This window comes from Macaca mulatta, chromosome 1, assembly GCF_049350105.2.
Source record: "Macaca mulatta isolate MMU2019108-1 chromosome 1, T2T-MMU8v2.0, whole genome shotgun sequence".
NCBI classification, from domain to species: Eukaryota; Metazoa; Chordata; class Mammalia; order Primates; family Cercopithecidae; genus Macaca; species Macaca mulatta.
Genome location: NC_133406.1, coordinates 78,458,895 through 78,484,980, shown reverse-complemented (window position 1 = coordinate 78,484,980; position 26,086 = coordinate 78,458,895). Strand labels below are relative to the sequence as shown.

The 26,086-nt window shown below is 37.5% G+C and overlaps 1 protein-coding gene across 4 annotated transcripts in view; it reads right to left on the bottom strand.

The window, feature by feature from the left end:
* Window positions 1-383: 383 nt before the first annotated feature.
* MARK1 (microtubule affinity regulating kinase 1) overlaps window positions 384-26,086 on the bottom strand; it is a 142,788-nt gene continuing 117,085 nt past the window's right edge. The window contains exons 14-18 of one of the 4 annotated variants that reach the window (XM_015115877.3): window positions 13,994-14,094; window positions 12,552-12,716; window positions 11,317-11,571; window positions 6,849-6,893; window positions 384-2,525 (exon numbers count right to left, since the gene is read on the bottom strand). In XM_015115877.3, the coding sequence (XP_014971363.2) occupies window positions 2,171-2,525; window positions 6,849-6,893; window positions 11,317-11,571; window positions 12,552-12,716; window positions 13,994-14,094 (921 nt within the window). In that variant the 3' untranslated portion in view covers window positions 384-2,170. The remainder of the gene's footprint in view (window positions 2,526-6,848; window positions 6,894-11,316; window positions 11,572-12,551; window positions 12,717-13,993; window positions 14,095-26,086) is intronic. The other 3 variants (XM_015115881.3, XM_015115885.3, XM_015115890.3) reach the window with 3 other exon arrangements.

The following is a 26,086-nucleotide window of genomic DNA, read 5'->3' as shown; positions in this document are numbered from 1 at the left end:
AAAATATTTGTTGTCATGAACACATAAAACGAAAAATCTAAAGTGAGTATCAAGATTTCATTTTTAGTTCATAAAAGATATTGAAGTCAAATTCCTTTCTATAAACACAGAAGAGTTGGCCACAGTGAGAAAATGTAAGAAAACATCAGTTTCTACCGTGGAAAACACAGCAGGAGGTCTATTTTTTTAAAAAAGTATTTCAGTGACAGGAATTCCTATAAAAAGATTAAATATTCTTGTCATAATGACAAGAAACCTTCATAGCTTCAATAATCTTGAAAACCTTCACAGCTTCACCTTTTGCCAACTAAATTTAGAACACATACAATAAACTCCTCATACAGAATACTTTTGTACTAGAAAACAGGTAATTCACATTCTGATAAAGAGCAAAAGACAAGTGCTTTATTATGAGAACTGTTCAAGTAAAATTTCAGTGTGCACCAGTGAAAGTGAATAAAGATTTGCATCAATTTTTTTTGAATGAACACTAGGTTAAAAAGGGGCTACACATTTTTTTTTTTTTTTCAAACACCACCCTTTGCTAAGGCAAAAAAAAAAAAAAAAAAAAAAAACTTCACTTAATTTTAGAACATAACTGTTACAGAAGAAAGCTACATCACAGTACAGTACAGAATGTAAAATTCACCCTAGTCTGGAAGCCATTATGGAATGGCACATCACCTACACTTAGACCTTCTAATGTAGGTTGGAATTACAGTATTTATCACAGCTTTATTTTCTTTAAACTGATAAAATTTGAATACACTTTCTATTTTTCAGGAGTGTGCAGATGGGGCCCATATGTTGATATTACAGTAATTACAACAGTAAATAACATTGCACAGTCAACCTCCAAGGCTAATTCAGTATAAAATAACAAGTATTAAAATGTACCTTTACTAGTGGTTTTACATCGCATATATCACTAATTATGAAAGAAAAGTAGGCAAATGCCCAATCACAAAGCGGCACATTATAGGCATAATGATGTGGAATAAATACAAGAAATCTGGCAAAATATTTAAAACAAACGAGTTACATGGGAACAAACTCAACAACCACATAAGCATAAATCAATAATATACTGTTATAAATAGTATGTTTTGCTCACAAGTCTCTTAAGTACTTATAGATATTACAGTGGCAGGGGTGAATGAAGAAGATAGGAGGAGAATGAGGCAAATGTTTCCAATGCCAGTTAATTCCTGAGGTGGCATTATTTCTTAACTGATGCATTGATCAACACTGTAAAGATGAGTTTGTGCTATGAAACAGTCCCAATATTATTATATTCCCGCAATTATATTGCGGTATGCTGAAGGCAGCAAACCTACGTGACAATTTATGTTATAATAGCCAGATAAAGTATGTTTTTTTTCTTTTAAATTTTGTTGCTACAATTAGCAGTGGGTCAGAAAACACTTCAAAGTTCAAAAGAAACTTGATGTAGATTTAACTTTTTCCCCAGTACTTCTTAGTTAGCTCAAGGCAATGCTATTATTGAATTTCATGTACTTGAATTTAAAAACTCTTAAGTGCCAACACTGTAAACATTTTGTATCTTCTCAACTAAACCTTGTGGGATAACAAGGAAAAGAGCAAAGATAAGCAGTAATAATTTTGTGTATAATAAAGCTGATCTATTTTTCAGCTTCTGGTTTAAATTTAAATATGATTTTAAAACAATTTTTAAAGGTCCATGCTACAACTTTGTAAAGACTATTTCTATGCACTTTTAATTCTGGACACAATTTTCAAAATTGCATGATGGAGGTAAGAATTTAAAAAACCCACCAGAATGTAAGTAACAGGGAAGAACATTTTCAAATCAAAGCATCAAACGTACATTCATGTGCAGAAATCTAGACAACTATACAAGGTTTTAAGCAATCGTGTTTTATTATACAACTCTATGAACAGAAAATGAACAGAAATACACAATATACTTACCTGTACATGTGAACCTACTTTTTAAGCTACAGATATTTATTATAGTTCATACTGACTTTAATTTTACAGTTCATAACTATGTATAACCTTATTGCATTAAGGGCAAATTCTACATGGGGAGATTCACAGGCAGACCACATTAGGCATTACCAGTACATTCAAAAACTGTACCTCATATATGTATGTATCTTCCCTGAACCTGTAAATTTGGAGTTCTTTACAGCTTAAGCTCATTTGCTATTTTTGATGCAATGTTCTTAAAGGCAATAGATGTCCCGGATATTCGCTTGAAGCGGACCCCATTAAGTGACAGTCGTGGCAACTTGCAGACTTCCATCTCCCACTGCACGAGGCTATCCTGTCTAGCATCTCCATGGACACAGAAAAGCAAAAATCTCTCTTTTTGCTCATAATCACAGTTATTCGCATCTAACACTTTTCGGATTTCTCTCATCATGTCATTAGGGTCCATTGAACTAGTGGTCTTCATACTCCACGTGAACCGCAAAGAACGCGGCTTAGAATCTTTACCCTCTTCCTTGTCTCTTTCTTTTGGTTCCCCTGATGTACTTCTGGAAGAAGAGGGCAACGGGAAGGAATGAAAACAAATATTTCACTCAGAAAAGAGATCAAAACGCACATAAAATCTAAGTGGTCATAATTCAGTGCCTAATAAAACTACGTAATTTGCAGACTACCCTCAGATGGACGCCAAGATTTATGTTATCTTGCTGTTACAGAAACACACCCCAAGATGCCACCTGTTTTGACTTTTAATATTGTCAATCTAAAATAGCATTTTTCTTAAATATAAGTGGCTTGAGGGAAACATGTCTGCAACTGAAAGTGAAGAACTTAATACCTTCTTCAGTTCCATATTTCTCTGTTCAAGCACACACAAAATAGGAACCACTAATATTCTATTTGGAAATAACACATTTTTGAAATATAAAAAAATATTTCTGCCTTTTTGGATAGGAAGAATATAACTTCAGAGGGAAAGATAATTCGTTTACCTGATAAGGTTGAGAAAGAATGTTGTACTGCAATTATGTAAAGACGTTAGATTATACCACGTCTCAGTGTCCTCCAGTGATTTCTCATTTCACTAAAGACATCCTTAAAACAGTCTACAACATTCCCCATGACTTGCACTCCAACTTCGACTCTCCCCACCCCATTTCCTAGAATTTTTCTCCTTCCTCACTCCTATCAGAACACAATGGCCTCCATGCTATTCCTGGAACACACGGGTTATGTTCTTGCTATAAGGCTGTTGCACAGACTGTTCCCTCTGTCATGAATGCTTCTCCCCAGATGGCTGTGACGCTAACTCCTTTACTTTTTTCAAATCTCTGCTCACTTTCTTCATGAGGCTTCCCCTTACCGCCCTACTGTACCCTAACTCCCATCCTAGCATGGCCAACCCCCCTTAGCCTGCTTTAATTTTTCTCTATAGCACTTACACATTTTAACATATTATTTAATCCATTTGTTAGGGTGTTTACTGCCTGAGTCTATCATTAGATTGTAAACTCCAGGAGGGCAAGGAATTTTGTCTATTTCATTCACTGATCTATCTCAGGCATCTAGAACTGTGCTGGGTAAATAGTAATCATTAACATATTTGTTAAATGACTAAATCTCACTGAATTTTACTTATTGCAGGCATCCCACAAGTAATATGGAAACAAAAAACCTATTTCAAATAGTCATAGGAAGAAACCTGCATAGCTTCATCAAAGTTAATAGATCATTCGTGATACAGAAAATCCTGTAATTAAATTTCTTGAACAATTATCCAAATAGAGATGTTACACTGCAACTTGTTAACCTATCTCACTTCTGTGATTTAAGAAAAAAAAAAAAGTACCTTGAAAGGAGTTTATAATCTACTGCATAAATATTTTAAATTAATATATATACATTTTATATCAATAGTATAATATATATTCATGTATAATTTTATATATATATTATTTATTTCATTTCTAAATGAAATAAAGTGTCTGAGTCTAGGTATCTGAGTCCCCAAAGCTCTGCAAACTATGCAGTCTTGAGAAAATAAGGAAAGGAATAGGTAGAGAAAATAAATTTCCAAAGACTATTAATAAGTATGGGAAGTATGTACTTCATGTTCTCTATTTCTCTTTTTGCCCACTGAATCTAAGCCATTACATCACAGGCCTCTTAGGGCTTGCAAGCCAACCAGAGTCATTTACCAAGGTCACATGTATAATTCTGGTGGATTTGGCATGCTGGAAGGGACTTGAGAGATCAGTTGACTGAGCTCTCATTTTAAAGACGGAACTGATGGCTGGAAAACTTAGAATTACTTTTCTGTGGTTCACACCTGTAATCCCAGCACTTTGGGAGGCCAAGGTGGGAGGACCATGAGGTCAGGAGTCTGAGACCAGCCTGGCCAACATGGTGAAACCTTGTCTCTACTAAAAATATAAAAATTAGCCAGGTGTGGTGGCACGCGCCTGTAATCCCAGCTACTCGGGAGGCTGAGGCAGGAGAATTGCTTGAACCCGGGAGGCAGAGGTTGCAGTGAGCTGAGATCGTGTGACTGCACTCCAGCCTAGGCAACAGAGCAAAACTTTGTCTCAGAGAAAAAAAAAAAAATTAGTTTTCTGAACTTACAGAGCTAATGAGTTGAAAAGTAAAGACTAGAATTCAGGGGTATTATTCTAAGTCTAGTTTCCTTCTATTCCACCTTAAGATGACTTTAAGACAATAAAAATTTTTTTGCACGGTCTCACAGACATTGCCACTGATAATATCAATTCTAGAAAGCTCCTGGAAATGTGCATATTAATATAATAACAACTAACATTTATTGAGTATTTACTAGGTGCAGGAACTGCCCTAAGTGCCTAAAATGTATTAATTACTCATTTACCCCTCAGAACAATCCTAGGAGGCAGGTAGAGTGAGGACATGGAGGCACACAGAGTTGAAGTAACTTCCCCAAAGCCACACAGTAAAGTAAGTGGTAGAACACAGCTGAAACCCATGCACTCTGGCTGAGAACCTGTACTTCTAACCACAGTATCACCCCATCTTCCTGAAATGACAGAACCTCACTATAACTGGCTTGATCCCACCTATGTTCCTTGCTGTTTTTTTTCCATCTGTAAAATAGGCATTTTCACCTAGTTGTGAAAATTAAATGACCAGAAAGTACTTTATTTATTTATTTATTTATTTATTTTTTGAGACGGAGTCTCGCTCTGTCGCCCAGGCTGGAGTGCAGTGGCCGGATCTCAGCTCACTGCAAGCTCCGCCTCCCGGGTTCACGCCATTCTCCTGCCTCAGCCTCCCGAGTAGCTGGGACTACAGGCGCCCGCCACCTCGCCCGGCTAGTTTTTTTTTGTATTTTTTAGTAGAGACGGGGTTTCACCGTGTTAGCCAGGATGGTCTCGATCTCCTGACCTCGTGATCCGACCGTCTCGGCCTCCCAAAGTGCTGGGATTACAGGCTTGAGCCACCGCGCCCGGCCCAGAAAGTACTTTATAGTTAGTATTCAAAAAGTTAGTTCAAAAGCAAAAATAGAACCAAACCCAACAACCACCAAACAAAACGGAATGTGAAAAGTATTGTGTAAACATTTATAAAAGATCAGTTACTAATTCTTATAATGCAATAAAATTATGTAGTTGTATCAAAAGGATAAAAATGTAACTATTAATGGCCACTTGCAACGCACACACTACTAAATGTCTCAGAGGGAAATTTAGTGGAAATACAGGATGAAATGCAAGGAGGGGCTCAAAAGTGAAGACTAAGTGAGGGAGAGGCTAAGAACAAGTCCTCCATGTTTATGCAAAAGGCAGAAGAAAGTGAAGAATATTCGTCTTGCTCCCCTGTGGCTCCGTACCATGGTGACTCAGGTACCTAACTCTACAAAGAAACATTTCAACTATTATTACTAAATATAAATATAGCACAGTTTGTTAAAAAGACTACATGGGAATGCTATAGTTTTCCCAAAGTTAATTATGTTTTATATTTTAAGTAATTTGAAAAGTAGAAATCAAACTGGAGGCTTGTGTTCAGCTGGTCACAATCGTTTCTGAATGAAGCCAGAGTCTTTCGTACTGTGGAATACTTGTTGGTTGTAAAATGTACGTTGCAACCCTTAAGGCTTGTGTACACTCAAAATAAATTAATGCCTTCATTTCTTAAATTTCCCATTTGTAAAATATTAACACAAGTACTAACATGTCCATAATGTGGTCCCTAGAACAGCAGCATAAGCATCTCCTGGGGACTTGTTAGAAATGTAAATGCACAGGCACCTGCCTCAGCCCCTGAATCAGAAACCCTGGGTGTGGGATCCAGTAATCTTTTTATCAAGTCTTCCCTGTAATTCTGATTGTGCTCAGATATGAAACCCATTGCCAGAATGAATATACAACTAGCATTAAATGTCAAAAAAAGAAATCCCCAAAAGTATGGCAGGATAGAATTTTTAAATGTGGTCAAACATTGAATTCTCACCTAAAATATATTACTAACATCAAATCTTCCTTCCCTGTTCTGTGTTATTTGTGCTATTTGACTCACACTAATTTTAGTTACATTACTTTAGTGAGAAAAATATCAGGACATTTAATCTATTAATTCTTCAGCTTGACATACTTTATAGAACAGAAATCCTATTTTTTTACCAAGTACACAATTCCAATGCATGTTTGGAAAACAAACTTAAAGTTGACTGACTTGAATGCTAGGTAATGTTATGAAAACCCACCCCAATATAAAAATCTAAAATATGCATGCTATCTAGTTATTAGATCTATTCATGACCATTAAGTGCTCGAAGTATTTCAAAAGTACGTTTTCACACACAGGGACCTAGCAGCGAAGTATTAATAGTGGCTCCTCACCTTGAGGTGTCGGTTCTGCCACTGGCTTCGCCTTCACTTGGATCCCTCAAAACAAAGTGAAGGTTGAGATTTAATGATAAAAGTAAAAAATATATCAAGAAAACCTATATCTAAAATTATTTTAAAATTAGCTTGTTGAGCAAACTTCTACCGTGACAGTTTTCTATCACTAGTCAGTCTGAGACTATTTCTCATGTTTTTCATCATAACCGCATGTAATTTATCATTTATTGAGCGTCTACTCATTTTTGTCAACAGGCAATATAAGGTGAAAGTTTAGAATTTTTTTTCATAATCTTCCAATTCCCAGCCACAATTCATTTGAAGTCATAATTTATCTTTTGGTTTAGTTTAATCTAAAGTTAAAACTACTTAATAATTATCAACAGCAAGATTCAACTCCAAATTTGTGATTATGTATAATTTTAGTAGTCGCTCAATTTAGAAAATATATACATTAACTTTGTAGTTAGCAAATAAATACCAATTTCTAAATAAGCAATTTCTCTTAGAAGTTATGCTAACAATTCATGCACATGATAAAATATTACAGCAAATTAACAGCCTATCCATGTAGGCAAGTCTAAAAACATGGATTCAATCTTAAATAAAAACACTAACCTTACCTTGATATCCACCTGTGAAATAAAACCAGGAAAACACTACTAATTGTTCTGAGTTGCATGTAATTAATATTTTTGAAGTCTACCAAAATTTTAATGCTTTGCTATTTTTAAAGGTAATTAAATATCTTGTGATAGAGGGTAAAATACTATTAAATAGTGGGAAAAATCACCAACTTGAATTCTTAAGTTAATGTTGTCTTAATGTTTTAGCCATTCCAGAAACATTTCTATTAATTACGTAAAATTAATGCAATAAGAATAAAATCAGTGGTACTCTCCCATCCCCCAAATTAATAAAACATACCCACACACCAAGCTCTAAAATTTTAAATTGTTCTTAAGAATATGAATGCCTCATGCCTCTCAGGGTCTTTAACTAATACATGCCTTTCTTAACAAACATATTATGAAAAAAATTTTTTTCTATCTGAATTTAAAAGAATACTAAAATGTATTCTCACATTCAAATGTAATTTCTTAAATTTCTATTTTTAATAACTGGCATTTTCATTGGGAAGAATAATAAAAATTCAATGCCATCTATACAAATCCATTTTTATTATAGCACATTGAAATAAATAAAACATTTTTGAGCAGGCTCAAAGTGAAATGTACATTTTCAGTTACATGTAGATGAACTGATAGACACAGATGGGCAGTGTACCAACTTGGCAAGCAAGACAGTAATGCTGTCGACTCCCACTGCTAAGACAAAATTCCTTTAGGAAGGGACAAAAATCTCACTGGACTTTTCTGTCCTATTTATATTATGCTTTATTATTCACTATTAGCAAACACCTATTCCACAGCTGCTAAACTTAAAGCATTAGGAGTGAAATGTCCCTTAGACCCTATTTCCTCTGCTATAATTGACTGAAATCGCGATTGACCCATATCCTGTTCCTGCCTACCTGGATGCCAGTAGGAACATTGGAAGAATTTCTGCTATTGGCAATTGTTTTGGAAGAGCCCAGGAAGTCTGCTTTAAGTAGCCATGGTAGGAGGCAGATGGGGCTACAGAAGGTGCAGCTGGCTCTAACAGCATATGCAGCACAGCACGCTCTCCAACACTTAACACTTAAAAAACAATGACCTACACATAGCAATATATACTCAACTGAACAAATTGGGTTATTCCCTATATAAGAATGAGCTATGGTTAGAAAATCATAAGGTTTGGTGTAGAAGTGAGCCATGCAGGTATTTAGGGCAGAGAATTGCAGGCAGAAGGAATAGCAGGTACACAATGCCAAAAAACTGCTTAATGTACTTGAGGACAGTCTGGTGCCTGGGTGGCTGGTGTGGAAGTGGCAAGAAGAAGAGTGGGAGAAGAGGTCAGAGCAGAAATGGATGGCCAGGTTACACAAAGCCCACAGGCTATGGCGAGGGCACAGAATTGTATTCTAAGCAAAGCGAAAGCTAATCAGGGGCTTTAAATCTAAGAGTGACATGATCAGATTGACATGACACTGCTGAAACAGAAGAGGAGGACAAGGACAGAAACTAGCAGAACTATGAGGTGGTGAAAGATGAAGAGTGGTTCAGAGTATGAAGGCAATGGCGGGAGTGATGGAAGCAGCTAAATCCTGGAAATGCTGTGAAGGTAAAGCCCACACAAACTGCCAATGGATCTGATGTGGTATGAGGAAAAGAATTGTCAAGGACAACTCCAAGGTTTATGGTCCGAGCAACTGTAAGGACAAGGCTGCCAATTCCTAAGACAGTGAAGAACGAGGGAAGGATAAGCATGGGAAGAGAAACGAGAGTAGGGTTTTGAACATGTTCTGTTTCAGAGTCTATAATGTATCTAAGTGGAGAGGTTGAGCAGCAGTTGGATGTAAGAGTCTGCAGTTCAGGAGAGAGAAGTGGGCTGGAGATACACTGGGGAGTTGTTCACACAGGATGGAATCTAATGTCATAAGCCTGACTGAGATCACCAAGAGTGTAAGGAAAACCAGAGAAAAAAACATGTCCAAAGACTGAGCCCTGGGGCATTCTAATATTTAGAGGTTGGGGGAAAGGCAAGGGAATCTGAAAAAAGCCAGCAAAGAAGTCTGAGAAGCGATAGCTAGCCTGTGAGGTAGGAGAAAACCAGAGCCAAGCAAGGGAAATGCTTTAACTGTGTGGAATGTTTCAAGACAGTTAAGTTGCTCACAGGATGGCAGGAGCCCCATCAGTCTCACTTGCTGCTGTACAATAGCTCCTATGAAAGGCCTTGCATGTAGGTCTCCACATATGTGTTCAATGACTATATGGCAGTCCTTTATCAGAACCTCCCAACAGACCAGCTCTAAGGCACTTTCTTGCTTTGACATTCTATCTCATTACTTCCTTTCCACAGTACTGTTTCCCCTAGAGTCTAAATTTTTGTTGCAGAGTTAAGAGAAATATTTTGCACAATGCTTAATGCACAATTAGTAATCAAGCACTAAACTACAAACCTATTTTTCTTCACTTTAATTCTGGCTTAACCGTGAGAAAGTACTGGCTTTTTGAAATGGCCTTAAATAGACAAATTCCAAAAGGAGAAACTACTGATATTCTGACTAGTACCCTGCAGATGGCCGGCTAACACCGTGATCTACCTTCCATGCTGACTCTGTTGGTGAACTTTTAGTTCTTTCTGTAGCAAGTTGTCATGCTGCATAGTAATTGCCCAAATGGTACAAAGTCATGACTGATATGGTTAGAAATTTATGTTACATTTGAGGCTTTAAAAGTTTTTAATTCAGCTATGTGATACTGGGCAAACTGATACATGAACCAAGTCTATAAATAGCTCCATGACAAGGCACGTAAGACTGAAGCTGCTTCTTCTCTTTTCCACATCCACTCTTTGAAATCCTAGGAACAGTAATAACATTGGAAACTAAGTATTTAATTAGTATTTCTTAAAGCAAATATAATTATTTCTTACCCATCATTGAAGGCTCAGCTGAAATGATTATATGATAGGGTGCCTTCACTGTCTCCCTAGATAGAAACAATTCTATCTTCCTCTGGAATCCAGCATGTTGCCCACACTTTTTAGCACATGTTCTGCTTTATATCACAGCTAGTTGTTTGTCTGCTTCTTACAAGACTATAAGAATCTGGAGGGCACAGATGCCGTCTTACCTATCTTTAGATTCTGTTCTGCACCTAACACAGTGCTTTGCTTGTCGCAGGGCTTAAGTAGGCATTTAGTGGGACACAGGAATAGATCAAATCGACATCAGCCTGCATTGTAGTAGCAACTTGTATCATCAATGTGCACTGTACATGTATGCATAGTAAACACAGTAAGTATGCTTACTTTTTAGAAAGTATAATTGTATTGTTTAAGTAGATTAGACCTTTACTATACATGTATTCATTTTGCATTTACTATGTTGTGATGATAAGGTTTTATGATATAAAATTACATAAGTGATCTGTGACTCTGGTGTGTAGGCTTTTTATGTAAAGAAGAAAAAAACGTAAATGATATATTATTAGTAAGCAATATAAAAGTATTGTCAAGATAAATTTGAAGGAAACATGTAAACTCATTTCTTTTCCTCAATCACGGTTTTCAAATATAAAAATCTTTTGTTAAAACACATTTTTGAAGTCAAGTTTTTGTTCTTTCCATTTTATTTTACAGATTTTAAAAATCTCATTTTGTCCATTTTTTTGTTTCTCTCTCTTAAGGAAAAATACTTTATGTCTTCCTAGATTTTTTTCTTCCAACTCTGTAAAAGAGCAGCTCTAATGAAATGTTATGAAACCATTTTAGAAAATTACTATAAATATTAAAAAAAAGTCAAGTTTCCTTCGTAATCTCTAGAGGAAACAAAACACGACAGTACATTGGTACTGACCTGCGAACAAATTTGGATGTGATTTTGCTTATTATACCAGTTGACGTTCCCCTTCTGGCATGTGCAAATGCACCCGTTTCATGGGATGGTGAAGCAGGTGGCCCATTGTAAGCAGCGCTGCGTCGCTCCCGGAGCTGTTCACCATGGAAAGTGCTTCGGCTTGAGCTCCCTCGGGGAAAGCGGGTCCGGTCTGGAGTCGCAGTACTAATACTGTGAGCAGATGGGGAAGCAGCAGGCACTCTCTGGGTTGTACTGCTGGGACAAATTAAGATATATCATTTAGAATAATGACAGGAAAACCTTTCACTCATGCTAAAAACTTGAAACAAATAGCTATGGCGACTTCTTTTGGCCCTACTTTATTTGTTCACATTAGAGATGTGAGACATGGGTTAATTTTATTTACTATATCATTGGAGAGGAGTAAAATTTCAGTTTGAAACTAGGTACCTTTTGTTTGGTCACTAAAAATTAAGAAATGACTGAAACAGGGACACAAAGATAAATACTTTTCAGTATCACAAACGCCAAACCAGGGGTACTGCAAATATTTTTTTAATATTCTCCTGAAACCACTTAGCAATCAATGTTGAACACAAATTTTATTGTTTATTAAAAAGGCTTTGAATAAAATAATTTCCTATTTCTAATTTAGGCCTCAGTGATGGTACAACATCACATGGTACTACCAATATGCCCAACAAATCCAACAGAGGGTTAAAATGCTCAGATGTACTGAATTTGAGAAATCTTAAAATAGAAAAATACTAGAAAAACAATTACAAAATTTTATATCTGAACAGGCTCTTTGAGTTCATCAGTTTCATTGACAGGAAAACTGAAGTCCAGTTTCATTAAGAACAAGGAATTCAGCCTGATCATTATCCGTGGGTCTCAACTCCCAGTCTAGTGTTTGTTTGTATGTGTTTAAATCATAACAAAATCAGTTTACCTAAATGACAAATTAAGCAGCAATTCTTAACTTTATGGGGATGGACGTAAAATCAAATCCTTAAAAAAATTCCTCTAGAAAATGATTTAAGTTATACGTAACATTTCCAACAACAGCCAAAGTACATAGAAAGTTTATGTTACAATTCAATTTTTCCCCCATTACAAACACTGAATCTTATTAGAAAGGTCTTAATGTGATGGTGACTATCGTGTATTTTTCATATGGTGCTATATTTTTAGAAATTCTTAATGAACAAAATGAGATGTAACCAGCACATTACCCAGGCCGGTAAGCTTCAGAGCCGTCTTTAATGGTTGGCAGTGTGACTTTAATAGGATGACCAGAAGTGGACATGGACTTCTGGTGGCGGGGTCGTGCTGAGGGGACAGCAGAGGCCACAGAAGAGCCTGCAGAAGATATGCTACTCACAGACATCTCCGTAAGGCTTTCGCCATAAAGCAGTTGAGAAGACCATGGAAATGTAAAAAAGAAGAAAAATTGTGGTTTACTAAAATTTAAGAACTATATTTTTATAGTTTTTTATATTTTAAACTAACACTTTTCATGACTGAAACATTTGAAAGAAACTAGCATAGCGGCATTATTAATGACTAACAAAACAATTAATATTCTTATGAAAAGTATACAGGGTGAATTTATCACTATTATCCATGAAAAAAAATCTCACACACACTTTATGTATGTAAATGGGAGAAAGTACAAAATTATTTTTGTGGATATACAATAATTTCAGATAAAATTATTATGACTGGAGTCATTTTTTACTTCCCCAAAACCACAGTTTGGTGTGATATGTTGCTGTAGTTCATTGTCCATTATTCATACAATCAGAATTGATAATTATACCAAAAATATTATCTCTGGATTCATCAAAACACTTTTAAATCATATCATGGTCAATAGGTTAACTGTTGCAGATTAAAGGAGCTGCAGCTTAAAATTTAGTATAAGAAAAATCGTAAGTCTGAAATCAATTTCCAATTATCTTATGTACAAAGAAGATACATTTTTCTTTGCATGCCTTACAATAGCACTTACTTTACATTCTTATTAAGTGAGAAGAAACAAATGTAAGAATGGTTTGTACACACTACTGAAATGACTGTAGGTGGTACTAAGAAAATAATTTCATTAGAATAGGCTCCATGTCTTTGTACTATATTGATGAGTAGTCCTTGTAACTCATGATAGAAAGAAGATACATTTTTTAAGTAATACAAATAATATGATTTATTATTATTTGAAATAAAACACTTTAAAAATTATGTGGTTCTGAATGATGAGAAATAAGATGGCCACATTTTTTTCAGAGGGAGGAAAATAAAGCCTTTATTCAGATATGGTAATGACTTGATGGGAGGTGAAAGGGAAGGAGGCAGCAGGTGCACAAAAGAAAAAGATTCAAATTATGAAGATGAAATTAGGATGGTATGATCTGCTTTGTTACAGAAAAATATTTACTATCAGATTTTACTCAGAAATTGGCAGGTAAAAAGATTTATTTCTTGTTTTCTCTAAATGTTTTCCCAACCTTCTATCCTGGTACAGGAGAGATGTCTCAGTAAGAATGGTTGGGTTGCAATCTTACTATTTCATGTAATAACTCCTTTTCTCCTGACCCATTCGGCTGCAGGCATTTCAGCAAGGGCACTAACACAGAACAACAGTAAAGGTATTACTACTTGGCACTGTGGCATTTACCTGCTGTCTTTTCCATTCTGCAATGCTGTGTATCGATCTGTGGTCCTTTCACAGACATATGTATTCCTTCTTGCCATGCTACCTCCAGAATACACATTGTTCTTCAAGAATAAAAAAAAGGTAATTAAAAAATTATAAATATATTTGTGGAAAGCCAAAGAAATATTATTTAAGCTGACTCTGTGAAAAATCCACAGAATTTTAATTGATTAGAATCTTATATTAACAAGAATTATCCCCTGCCTCTCTCTCTCATTTAGATTTCAGAAGCAAAAGACAAAGCATCAAAAATGAACTCATTACAGTTTTAGCTTATCCTCCTACAATAGCAGCCAGCAGTTTGGAAGCAATAGGAGAGCTGGGTTTCTGTTCACTCCCTCCTTTGTGAGCTGGTGGTAGAGAAAGGGCAGGAGCAGGGGTGTGAGCAGCTCTAAGTGACTAGGAGTGCAAGCCAACTCCACACTAAGTATCATCACCAACAGGAGCCTGGGGCAGTAAAGATGGCACGCCCACTCAGAAGCCTGTGGGCTGCCTTTCTTCACCTGCTTGGGAAACTCTCTCAACCACTGGGAATATTAAGCAGACTAAATGCCCCAGGATCAAAGGCATGTCCAGTTGAGGCCACCAACAGTGGTGCGTGCAGTGCCACACTGAAGATATTTCCTCAAGGCTCAGGTTTGAGCTAGAAGGAAGGCCAAGTCTGAGGAGCCTTGGAGAAAAGAGAGAAAATAAGCAAAAAGGGATAGATAGATGATTCTCCTTACCACACACACAACCTTTGACCTGTAACCCATTGTTGTCCCTGCCAAATCCTGACCTACTCACTGGTAATAAAATATACAGAAATGATTTTCAATGTGGATATAATACTCTTCTGTTTAATCCTTACTCCAACAGAATAAAAAAACTTGCTACTTTTGACTAACCCAGCATTTAAAATATATAGTCAACCTAAACATTGTTGAATCATGAGGGCTACAAAGTTAATAAGATATTTGCTTGAATTCACTTTGAAGAAGGAAAAAAACTCATATAAACAAAACTGAATACAGATTTAAAATTTTTCAGTAGTGCAGGTTCCTAGATGGAAGGAATTTTGTCACCAGTTATATAAAAAGCATATGCTAAAAACTATAAAAGTATGGTAGCAAAACAGGCAAAGATTATTAAAATTTTTAGGTAAGACTTGGAACATGTAGGCCAATTGTGGTGGCTCATGCCTGTAATCCCAATACTTAGGGAGGCCTAGGAGGGCAGATTGTTTGAGGCTAGGAGTTCAAGACCAGCCTAGGCAACATGGTGAAACCCCATTTCCACAAAAAATACAAAAAAATTAGCTGAGTGTGATGGCACACACCTGTAGTCCCAGCTATTCAAGAGGCTTAAGTAGGAGGATCACCTGAGCCCAAGAAGTTGAGAAGAATACAGTGAGCTGTGATTGTACCACTGCACTCCAGCTTGGGCAACAGAGCGAGACCCTGTCTCAAAAAAAAAAAAAAAAAAAAAAAAAAAAAGACTTGGTCCATGTTATTAAAGCAAAGACAATTGATTTGATTATGCGGATGCATTATGAAACTAACTTACATTAAAATTCTCAAAAAACTAGGAATGTCATCGTATTTCATACTTTGAAAGACATTGTTTCATTACCTGCTTTCCCATTTAACATGATATTAACATCTATCCACATCAAGTGATACTAAAGTTTTATGGCTGTAGCCTATGCAACTGTACAGACATACCATATTTTATTTTAATCAATAAATTCCTAATTTTTGAACACTTAAATTATTTCCTACTCTACTCTTAGAAGCTACTAACATTTAATTCCCTAGAAATTAACTGGAAATTTGAAATCTAGAGGACAAATCTTAGAAATACATAATAGGAAATAGGAAAAACATACTGGGCAATTATTAAAACTGCACAGGATTACTGAAAAGCTGTAAAATCACCGCATGGGCACCAAATGTACCAATATAAAAATATTTGCTTTTGATAATCTCATAATTTTGGCCAAACTGTCATATGAATAACTTAATTCCTTGTCAAATCATGCTACCATACGTCTTCTGGAAGCCTCTAAAATGTTTGTGGCTATTCTCAATGACATTTCTTTCCTTTTCAAAGGCTGATGGTGAATGGGATCTCTCCTTCCAAGCTGTGACTCTGAATTTGTGCTCCTCCCACCCTACCTCCCTTGCCTTGACCCTTCAATGCCAGTGACATTCAGGTACGGCAACCATCAGTTATATTTCCCCAAGGAAATTTAAGATAGAATTAGGCAAAAGTTATGGAAACACAGTGTCACTGCTTCCATTTGTCATACATTTATATAAAACTAACTTTTATAGTTGACTTTCCTGATTCAAATAAAAAAGATCTAGTGATCACTAAGCAGGTAAGGTTCTTTCTGCTGAGGATTTGGGAACTAGGTGGAAAACTACCCTTGCAGACTCTTGCAGTCTAGTTTGGTAACTTCCTCAATGTGGAAACCAACCATGTAAACAACTTTTTGGGGGTTCTTTCACAGTAAAGTGATTATATTTTACATAATTATACCATCAGTTTATATACAGTATTTTATATTTACTATAGCATTCTTAATCTTTTTGAGTCTTCCTAAATCTCTTCTTCCCCTTATTTTATTTTTTTAAATGCTATTTCTTTGTTTTTGTTTTTCTTAAAAAAATTTTAAATCTTCTTTTAAAGTTCCAGGGTACATGTTCAGGATGCACAGGTTTGTTACATAGGCAAATGTGTAACATGGTGGTTTGCTGCACCTATCAACCTGTCACCTAGGTATTAAGTCCAGCATGCAATAGCTATTTTTCCTAATGCTCTCCCCCAACCTCCGCTCTCCTCTGAAAGGCCCCCGTGTGTGTTGTTCCCCTCTCTGTGTCCATGTGTTCTCATTGTTCAGTTCCCACTTACAAGTGAGAACATGTGGTGTTTGGTTTTCTGTTCCTGCATTAGTCTGCTGAGGATAATGGCTTCTGGCTTCATCCATGTTCCTGCAAAGGATGTGATCTCATTCCTTTTTATGGCTGCATAGTAGTCTATGGTGTATATGTACCACATTTTCTTTACCCAGTCTATCACTGATGGGCATTTGGGTTGATTCAATGTCTTTGGTATTGTGAATAGTCCTGCAGTGAACATAAATGTGCATGTACCTTTATAACAGAATGATTTATATTCCTTTGGGTATATACTTAGTAATGGGATTGCTGGGTCAAATGATATTTTCAGTTCTAAATCTTTGAGGAATCACCACACTGTCTCCCAGAATGGTTGAACTAATTTACATTCCTACCAATAGTGTAAAATTGTTTATCTGCAACCTCGCCAGCATCTGTTGTTTCTTGACTTTTTAATAATCACCATTCTGACTGGCATGAGATGGTATCTCATTATGGTTTTGATTTGCATTTTTCTAATATTTAGTGATGTTGAGCTTTTTTTTCACATTTGTTGGCCATGTGTATGTCTTCTTTTGAGAAATGTCTGTTTATGTCCTTTGCCCACTTTTTAATGGGGTTCTTTTTTTCTTGTAAATTTGCTTAAGTTCCTTGTAGATTCTGGATGTTAGACCTTTGTCAGATGGATAGATTGCAAATATTTTCTTCCATTCTGTAGGTTGTCTGTTCACTCTGATGACAATTTATTTTGCTATGCAGAAGGTCTTTAGTTTAATTAGATCCCTTTGTCAATTTTTGCTTTTGTTGCAATTCCTTTTGGCGATTTCATCACACAATCTTTGCCCATGCCTATGTCCTGAGTGGTATGGCCTAGATTTTCTTCTAGGGTTTTTATAGTTCTGGGTTTTATATTTAAGTCTTTACTCCATCTTGAGTTAATTTTTGCATAAGGTATAAGGGAAGGGTCCAGTTTCAATTTTCTGCATATGGCTAGCTAGTTCTCTGAGCACCATTTGTTAAAATAGGGATTCCTTTCCCCATTGCTTGTTTTGGTCAACTTTGTTGAAGATGAGTTGTAGATGCACAGTTTTATTTCTGAGTTCTCTATTCTGTTCCATTGGTCTACATGCCTGTTGTTGTACCAATACCATGCTGTTTTGGTTATTGCAGCCTTGCAGTACGGTTTGAAGTCAGATAGCGTGATGCCTCTGGCTTTGTTCTTTTTGCTTAGGATTATCTTGGCTATATGAACTCTTTTTTGGTTCTTTATGAATTTTAAAATACTTTTTTTCTAATTCTGTGAAGAATGTCAATGGTGGTTTAATGAGAATAGCATTGAATTTATAAGTTGCTTGGGCAGTATAGTCATTTTGACAATATTGATTCTTCCTATCCATGAACATGGAACGCTTTTCCATCTTCTTTGGTCCTCTGATTTTCTTGAGCAGTGGTTGTAGTTCTCCTTGAAGAGTTCCCCCACTTCCTTTGCTAGCTGTATTCCTAGGTATTTTATTTCTTCGTGGCAATTGTAAATGGAGTTCATTCATGATTTGGCTCTCTGCTTGCCTGTTGTTGGTGTAAAGGAATGCCTGTGATTTCTGCACATTGATTTTGTATCCTGAGACTTTGCTATAGTTGCTTATAAGCTTTAGAAGCTATTGGGTTGAGATGATAGGGTTTTCTAGATATAGGATCATGTCATCTGCAAAAAAGACAATTTGACTTCCTCTTTTCCTATCTAAATGCTCTTTGTTTCTTTCTCTTGCCTGATTGCTCTGGCCAGAAATTCCAATACTATGTTGAATAACGAGTGGTGAGGGAAGGCATCCTTGTCTTGTACCAATTTTCAAGGGGGAATGCTTCCAGCTTTTGCCCATTCAGTATGATATTTGCTGTGGGTTTGTGATATACGGCTCTTACTATTTTTAAGGAACTCAAAATATGTTCCTTCAATACCTAGTTTATTGAGAATTTTTAACATGAAGGGATGTTGAATTTTATCGAAGGCCTTTTCTGTGTCTATTGAGATAATCATGTGGTTTTTGTCTTTAGTGCTGTTTCTGTGACTAATTACATTTATTGATTCACGTATGTTGAACCAGCCTTGCATCCTGGGGATGAAGCCAACTTGATCATGGCGGATAAGCTTTTTGATGTGCTGCTGGATTCAGTTTGCCAGTATTTTGTTGAGGATTTTTGAATCGATATTCATCAGGGATATTGACCTGAAGTTTTCCTTTTTTTGTTGTATCTCTGCTAGGTTTTGGTATCAGGATGATGTTGGCCTTATAGAATGAGACAGGGAGGAGACCCTCCTTTTCATTGTTTGTAATAGTTTCAGAAGAAATGGTTTCAGTTCCTCTTTGTACCTCTGTTAGAATTCAGCTGTAAATCCATCTGGTCCTGGGCTATTTTTGGTTGGTAGGCGATTTATTACTGCCTCAATTTAAGAACTTGTTATTGGTCTGTTCAGGGATTCAAGCTCTTCCTTTCAGTCTTGGGAGGGTATATGTGTCCAGAAATTTAAATAAACACAGTCAAATGATAAGGAGGATGCCACCATTGACCCCATAGAAATACAAACAAACATGGTTTGTTTGCTCTTGGTTCTTTAATTCTTTTAGTTGTGACATTAGGGTGTTGATTTGAGATCTTTCTAGCTTTTCGATGTGGTATTTAGTGCTATAAATTTCCCTCTTACCATTGCTTTAGCTGTGTCTCAGAAATTCTGTTATGTTGCCTTTTTGGTCTCACTAGTTTCAAAGAATTTCTTGATTTTGCCTTAATTTCATTATTTACCCAGAAGTCATTCAGGAGCAGGTCGTTCAATTTCCACGTAATTGTGTGGTTTTGAGTGTGCTTCTTCATCCTGAGTTCTAATTTGATTGTGCTGTGGTCTGGGAGACTGTTAGGATTTCAGTTCTTTTGCATTTGCTGAGGAGTGTTTTACTTCCAATTATGTGATCAATTTTAGAGTAAATACCATGTGTCACCAAGAAAAATGTATATTCTGTTGTTTTGGGGTAGAGAGTTCTGTAGAGATCTATCAGGTCCACTTGGTCCAGAGCTGAGTTCAAGTCCTGAATATCTTGTTACTTTTCCGTCTCGATGATCTGTCTAATACTGGCAGTGGGGTATTAAAGTCTTCCACTATTATTGTGTGTGTGTGTGTCTAAGTCTCTTTGTAGGTCTTTAAGAACTTGTTTTATGAATCTGGGTCCTCCTATATTGGGTGCATATATATTTAGGATAGTTAGCTCTTCATATTGAATTGAACCTTTTACCATTATGTAATGCCCTTCTTTGTCTTTTTTGACCTTTGTTGGTTTAAAGTCTATTTTGTCAGAAACTAGAGTTGCAACCCCTGCTTTTTTCTGCTTTCCATTTGCTTGGTAAAGTTTCCTCCATTCCTTTATTTTGAGCCTATGTGTGTCTCTGCAAGTGAGATATGTCTCTTGAATACAGCACACTGATGGATCTTGTCTTTACCCAGCTTGCCATTCTGTGTCTTAATTGGGGTATTTAGCCCATTTACATTTAGGGTTAATATTGTTATGTGTGAATTTGATCCTGTCATCATAATGCTGGGTGGCCAATTCTGCAGACTTGTTAACGTAGTTGCTTCATAGTGTCATTGGTCTGTGTACTTCAGTGTGTTTTGTAATGGCTGGTAACAAATTTTCCTATCCATGTTTAGTACTTCCTTCAGGAGCTCTTGCAAGGCAGGCCTGGTGGTGGCAAAATCCCTCAGCATGTGCTTATCTGAAAAGGATTTTACTTCTCCTTCATTTTTGAAGCTTAGTTTGGCCAGATATGAAATTCTGGGTTGGAAATTCTTTTCTTTAAGAACGTTGAATATTGGCTCCCAATCTCTTTTGGCTTGCAGGGTTTCCACTGAGAGGTCTGCTGTTAGTCTAATGGACTTCCCTTTGTAGGTGACCTGGCCTTTCTCTCTGGTAGATCTTAACATTTTTTCCTTCATTTGACCTTGGAGAATCTGATGATTATGTGTCTTGCGGTTGATCTTGTGGAGTATCTTATTGGGGTTCTCTGTATTTTCTGAATCTGAATGTTGGCCTGTCTTGCTAGATTGGGGAAGTTCTCCTGGATGATATCCTGAAGTGTGTTTTCCAACTTGGTTCCATTCTCCCCATCTCTTTTAAGTACTCCAATCAAGTCTTTTTACATAGTCCCATGTTTCTTGAAGGTTTTGTTCATTCATTCATCCTTTTTTCTCTAATCTTGACTGCCTGCCTCATTTCACTAAGATAGTCTTCAAACTGATAGTCTCTCTTCCACTTGGTCTATTTGGCTATTGCTACTTGTATTTGCATCATGAAGTTCTCGTGCTAGGTTTTTCGGCTCCATCAGGTCATTAAGTTCCTCTCTAAGCTGGTTATTTTAGTTAACAGCTCCTGTAATCTTCCGTCACGGTTCTTAGCTTCTTTGCACTGGGTTTGAACATAATCCTTTAGCTCAGCAAAGTTCATTATTACCCACTTTCCTAAGCCTACTTCTGTCAGTTAATCCATCTCAGCTTCAGCCAGTTCTCTTCCCTTGCTGGAGAGGTGTTGCAATCATTTGGAGGAGAAGAAACATTCTTCTTTGGGGATTTTCAGCATTTTCAAGTTGGTTTTTCCTCATCTTGGTGGATTTATCTACCTTTGATCTTTGAGGCCGTTGACCTTTGGATGGGGTTTTTGATGTAGCTGTCATTGCTTTCTGTTGGTTTGTTTTTCTTCTAACACTCAGGCCCCTCTTCTGCAGGTCTGCTGCAGTTTTCTGGGGGTCTACTCCAGACCCCATTTGCCAGATTGCTGTCTGCTCCTTTCTCTGGAAGCTTCGTCCCAGAGGGGCAGCAATCTGACGCCAGCTGGAACTCTCCTGTATAAGTTGTCAGCTTGGGAGGTCTCACCCAGACAAAAAGCACAGTATCACAGATGTCCTTAAGGAAGCAGTCTGGTTGCTTGGTGGAGCTGGTGCTCTGTGCTCGGGGAATCCCCCTCATCCTGAACGCCCAGACTCTTCAGTCAGCAGGTAGGACTGCTTAACTTGAGATCACAGCTGCCCCTCCCCACAGGTGCTCTGTCTCGGGGAGATGAGAGTTCTGTCTGTAAGTCCCTGGCTGGAGTTGCTGGGATTCCTGCAGGGAGGCCCTGCCTGGTGAGGAAGGATGGATCTGGGTCCCACCTAAAGAAGCAGTCTGGCAGTGATCTGCCATAGCTGCTATGCTGTGCTGTGGGGAACACAGCCCATTCCAAACCGTGCAGCCTCCCTAACACTGGCAGGGGAAAATCACTGACTAGAGCTGCAGTAATGGTGGTTGCCCCCAACACGGGGAACTTGGTCATCTCAGGCAGAGTCTAGGCTGCTGTGCTGGCCAGCGGGGATTCCAAGTCAGTGGGTCTTAGTTTGCGGGGATCCATGGGAGTGGGACCCCCTGAGTGAGGCTGCTTGGCTCCCTGGCTTCAGCCCCCTTTCCGTGGGAGTGGACAGATCTCTTGCCTTTCTGGAGTTTCGGGAGCCACCAGATTATGTAAAAACTCCTGCAGCTCAGTGCCTGCCCAAATGGTTTCTGGCAGGAGCAGCTGCCATGGGTCTGCTCAGTTTTGTGCTTGGGACCCAAGGCCCTGGTGGTGTAGGCTCACAGGGAATCTCCCGATCCATGAGTTGCAAAAATCCATGGGAAAAGCGTAGTGCCCCAGGCAGGCAGCACACTCCCTCACTGCCTCTCTTGGCCCAGTGCAGCTCCTGGATGAACCGCTCATCCCTGCCCCCCACAGCTTTTCCTTGCTCTTCACGGGTTACACCAACCACCTAGTCAGTTCTAATGAAAGACCATGGGTACCTCAGCTGGAAGGGCAGAAATCACTTGCCTTTTGCGTTCCTCTCGATGGGAGCTTTAGACAGGCATTGTTTCTACTCAGCCATCTTTGGCCCTTCCTTCTTCCCCTTACTTTGTAAAAAAATTGATTAATACTTTTCTTAGAGTTAATGTCTTAGTCTGTTTGGGCTGCTATAACAAAATATCATAAACTGGCTGGCTTATAAACCACAGAAATTTATTTCTCACAGTTCTTGAGGCTGTGAGATTAAGATCAAGGTGCGTGAAGGCCTGCTTCCTAGATGGCCATCTTTTTGTTGTGATTTCACATGGTAGAAGGGTAGAACAAGCTCCCTTGGGCCTCTTTTATAGGGGCACTAATTCCATTCGTGACAGCCCTCATGACCTAATCATCTCCTAAAGGCCCCATCTTCTAATACTACCACATTTATTTTTTTTTAATTAATTAATTTATTTTTTTTTTTTGAGACGGAGTCTCGCTCTGTAGCCCAGGCTGGAGTGCAGTGGCCGGATCTCAGCTCACTGCAAGCTCTGCCTCCCGGGTTCACGCCATTCTCCGGCCTCAGCCTCCCGAGTAGCTGGGACTACAGGCGCTGCCACCTCACCCGGCTATTTTTTGTATTTCTTAGTAGAGACGGGGTTTCACCGTGTTAGCCAGGATGGTCTCGATCTCCTGACCTCGTGATCCGCCCATCTCGGCCTCCCAAAGTGCTGGGATTACAGGCTTGAGCCACCGCGCCCGGCCTAATACTACCACCTTTAGGGTTAGAATTTTAACATATAAATTTTGGCAGAGGATGCGGGGGGCACTAAGATTCATATCATAGTGGTTTACATCATTTTATATTTTGTACTGCTCATACATGTGATAGATTAATATGGAAAATACCTTTACAAGTTTTATTGTTTTCTTGATTCAAAAACAGCACAACATATTTGTGTCTTCAAAACTCAACACTGAGCTCCCAAGTTTCTAGGCTAGTCAAGGGTTTTCCCTATATTCCCACATGTAACTTTTGGATGGGAATTTCTAGAAGGAAAACATAAAGTTTGTTTTTCCTGCACCTTACTTACAAATAGTAATACTCTGCTACAGTTTGAATGTGTCTCCTGAAGTTCCTGTGTTAGAAACTTGATCCCTAATGCAAAAGTGTTGGGAGGTGTGGCTTGATAAGAGGTGATTAGGCTCTGGTCTCACAAATGAATTCTTGTGAAAGTGGGTTAGTTATCTCGAGAGTGGCTTTGTTATAAAAAGCATATTTGGCCCCCTCTTATTTTCTTGCGTGTGCTCTCTTGACCTCACTTTATGTCATGGGGTGATGCAGCAAGATTGCCCTTACAGAAGTTGGCATCTTGATATTGAACTACCCAGCCTCCAGAGCTATGAGAAAGAAATTTCTTTTCTTTATAAAGTATCCATTATGTGGCATTCTGTTACAGCAACACAAATGAACTAAGAGAGACTCCTTTCATTTCTAGTCTGTGATGGTTGTGGGTGATGAACAATAAAACAGATGACTCAGATAATTAACCAAAACATTTATCCAACCATTATTCTATTTAACTATTTAACTCAAAACTCTCCCCATGCTGTCTATTAACTGGTCAATTTTAAAGCTCATCTGCCAGTATCATCCTTGAGTCAAGATACTAAACTAGTATTAAATAATACTGTCAATAGAATCATACTTACAAGCAAGAGCTTTTACTATTGACTAAGAAAATTCTGATTTTATAAACATTAAATGTACTTTCACCTATTAATTACCTATGCATGTTATGGGCACTATTTCTTTTTCCATCTGAAAGGAAGGGGACCGTTTCATGCCATTTGAATAGATTTAATATTTTCCATTATATTCTATTCTACTGACACTGGTAAAAATGTTCATTTGTTCAGGCAATATTTTACACTATTACAGGGCTTGAATTGTAAATGCTGAAGTACTTTCTAAAAATTACCTCAAGAGAAAAGGTATTACAGCTGTGTATTTTGGCTTTAAAGCAGTGATTAGCAAACTTTTTCTGTAGAGTCATATAGTCAACATTTTAGGTTTTGTGAGCCACACCATCAATGTCACCAATAGACAAGAAAATGCAAACTGAAAACAAATGGATACCTTTTTTTTTCTTTTTGCCCTTCAGATTGGCAAAAATGCTAAAGATTGATAATATCAATCTTTGATGAGTTTGTGGAGAAATAACTACTCTCTGAATTACCCCAACCATTTGGAAAATTACTTTGGTAGCATTTGTTAAAAATTTAAATGTATATATTCCAAAGATATACACATAGTCAAGTACACTAAGACACATCAGAGCCGAGGCTTTAGGTGAGGTGAGTGGGAGTGGGGATGGGGCTGCACAGACCAAGGGTGACTGTGTCATGGACTGAGGAGCATGAGGAACCTGCCTCTGCGGCTGAGGTTAAAAAGAAGTGTTGTCACATAGACCTAGAGATGGAACTTTTGAGAATGTCTCTATAAGACGTATACCAATAACATAAATGTATAAGGATGTGTACTCTGGAGAAATGAAAAACTGTGAACACTTCACCAAAAGAAAGGTTGAATAAATTATGATATATCTATCTGTTAATACTAATGAAATAATATGCATCTATTAAAAAGATCTTGATGTTCTGATCTAGAAGGATCCCCAAACTATTATAAGTGAAAAAAGTTAAAATGTTACATAGTATGATTTCATTTTTATGAAAAAGTAAAATAAAATAATTCTCTATGTACATATTCATTCACTTATTTATTTTTATTTTTTTGACAGGGTCTGTCACTCTGTCATCCAGGCTAGAGCACAGTGGTACAACCATAGCTCATAGCTCATTGCAGCCTCAAACTCCAGGGCTCAAGTCATCCTCCCTCCTCAGCCTTCCAAGTAGCTGGAACTACAGGCATGCAATACTACACCAGGCTAATTTAAAAATACTTTGTAGAAATCAAGTTGCACTAGGTTACCCAGGCTGGTCTCAAACTCCTGGTCTCAAGCAAGCCATCCTCCACAGCCTACCAAAGTGCTGGGATTATAGTCATGAGCCACTGCACCTGGTCTGTTTTCTTTAACGAAGGAAAATCTATAGAAGAATTCATCCTAAACGATTAGCACTAGTTATATTAGGAGTTCAGACTAAAAGGAAATGGATAGGGAAGAAGAGATGATTAATTTTACTTTAGAAACTCCTGAAATGCTAAAATTAAACAAAACACATTACTTTGGTTTCTCAAACTACCAAAATTAAAACAGTAAATAACAATATATTATAGTATTATGTGGCTAAGAACAGAATTTCTCTATCAAAATCTTTTAGCT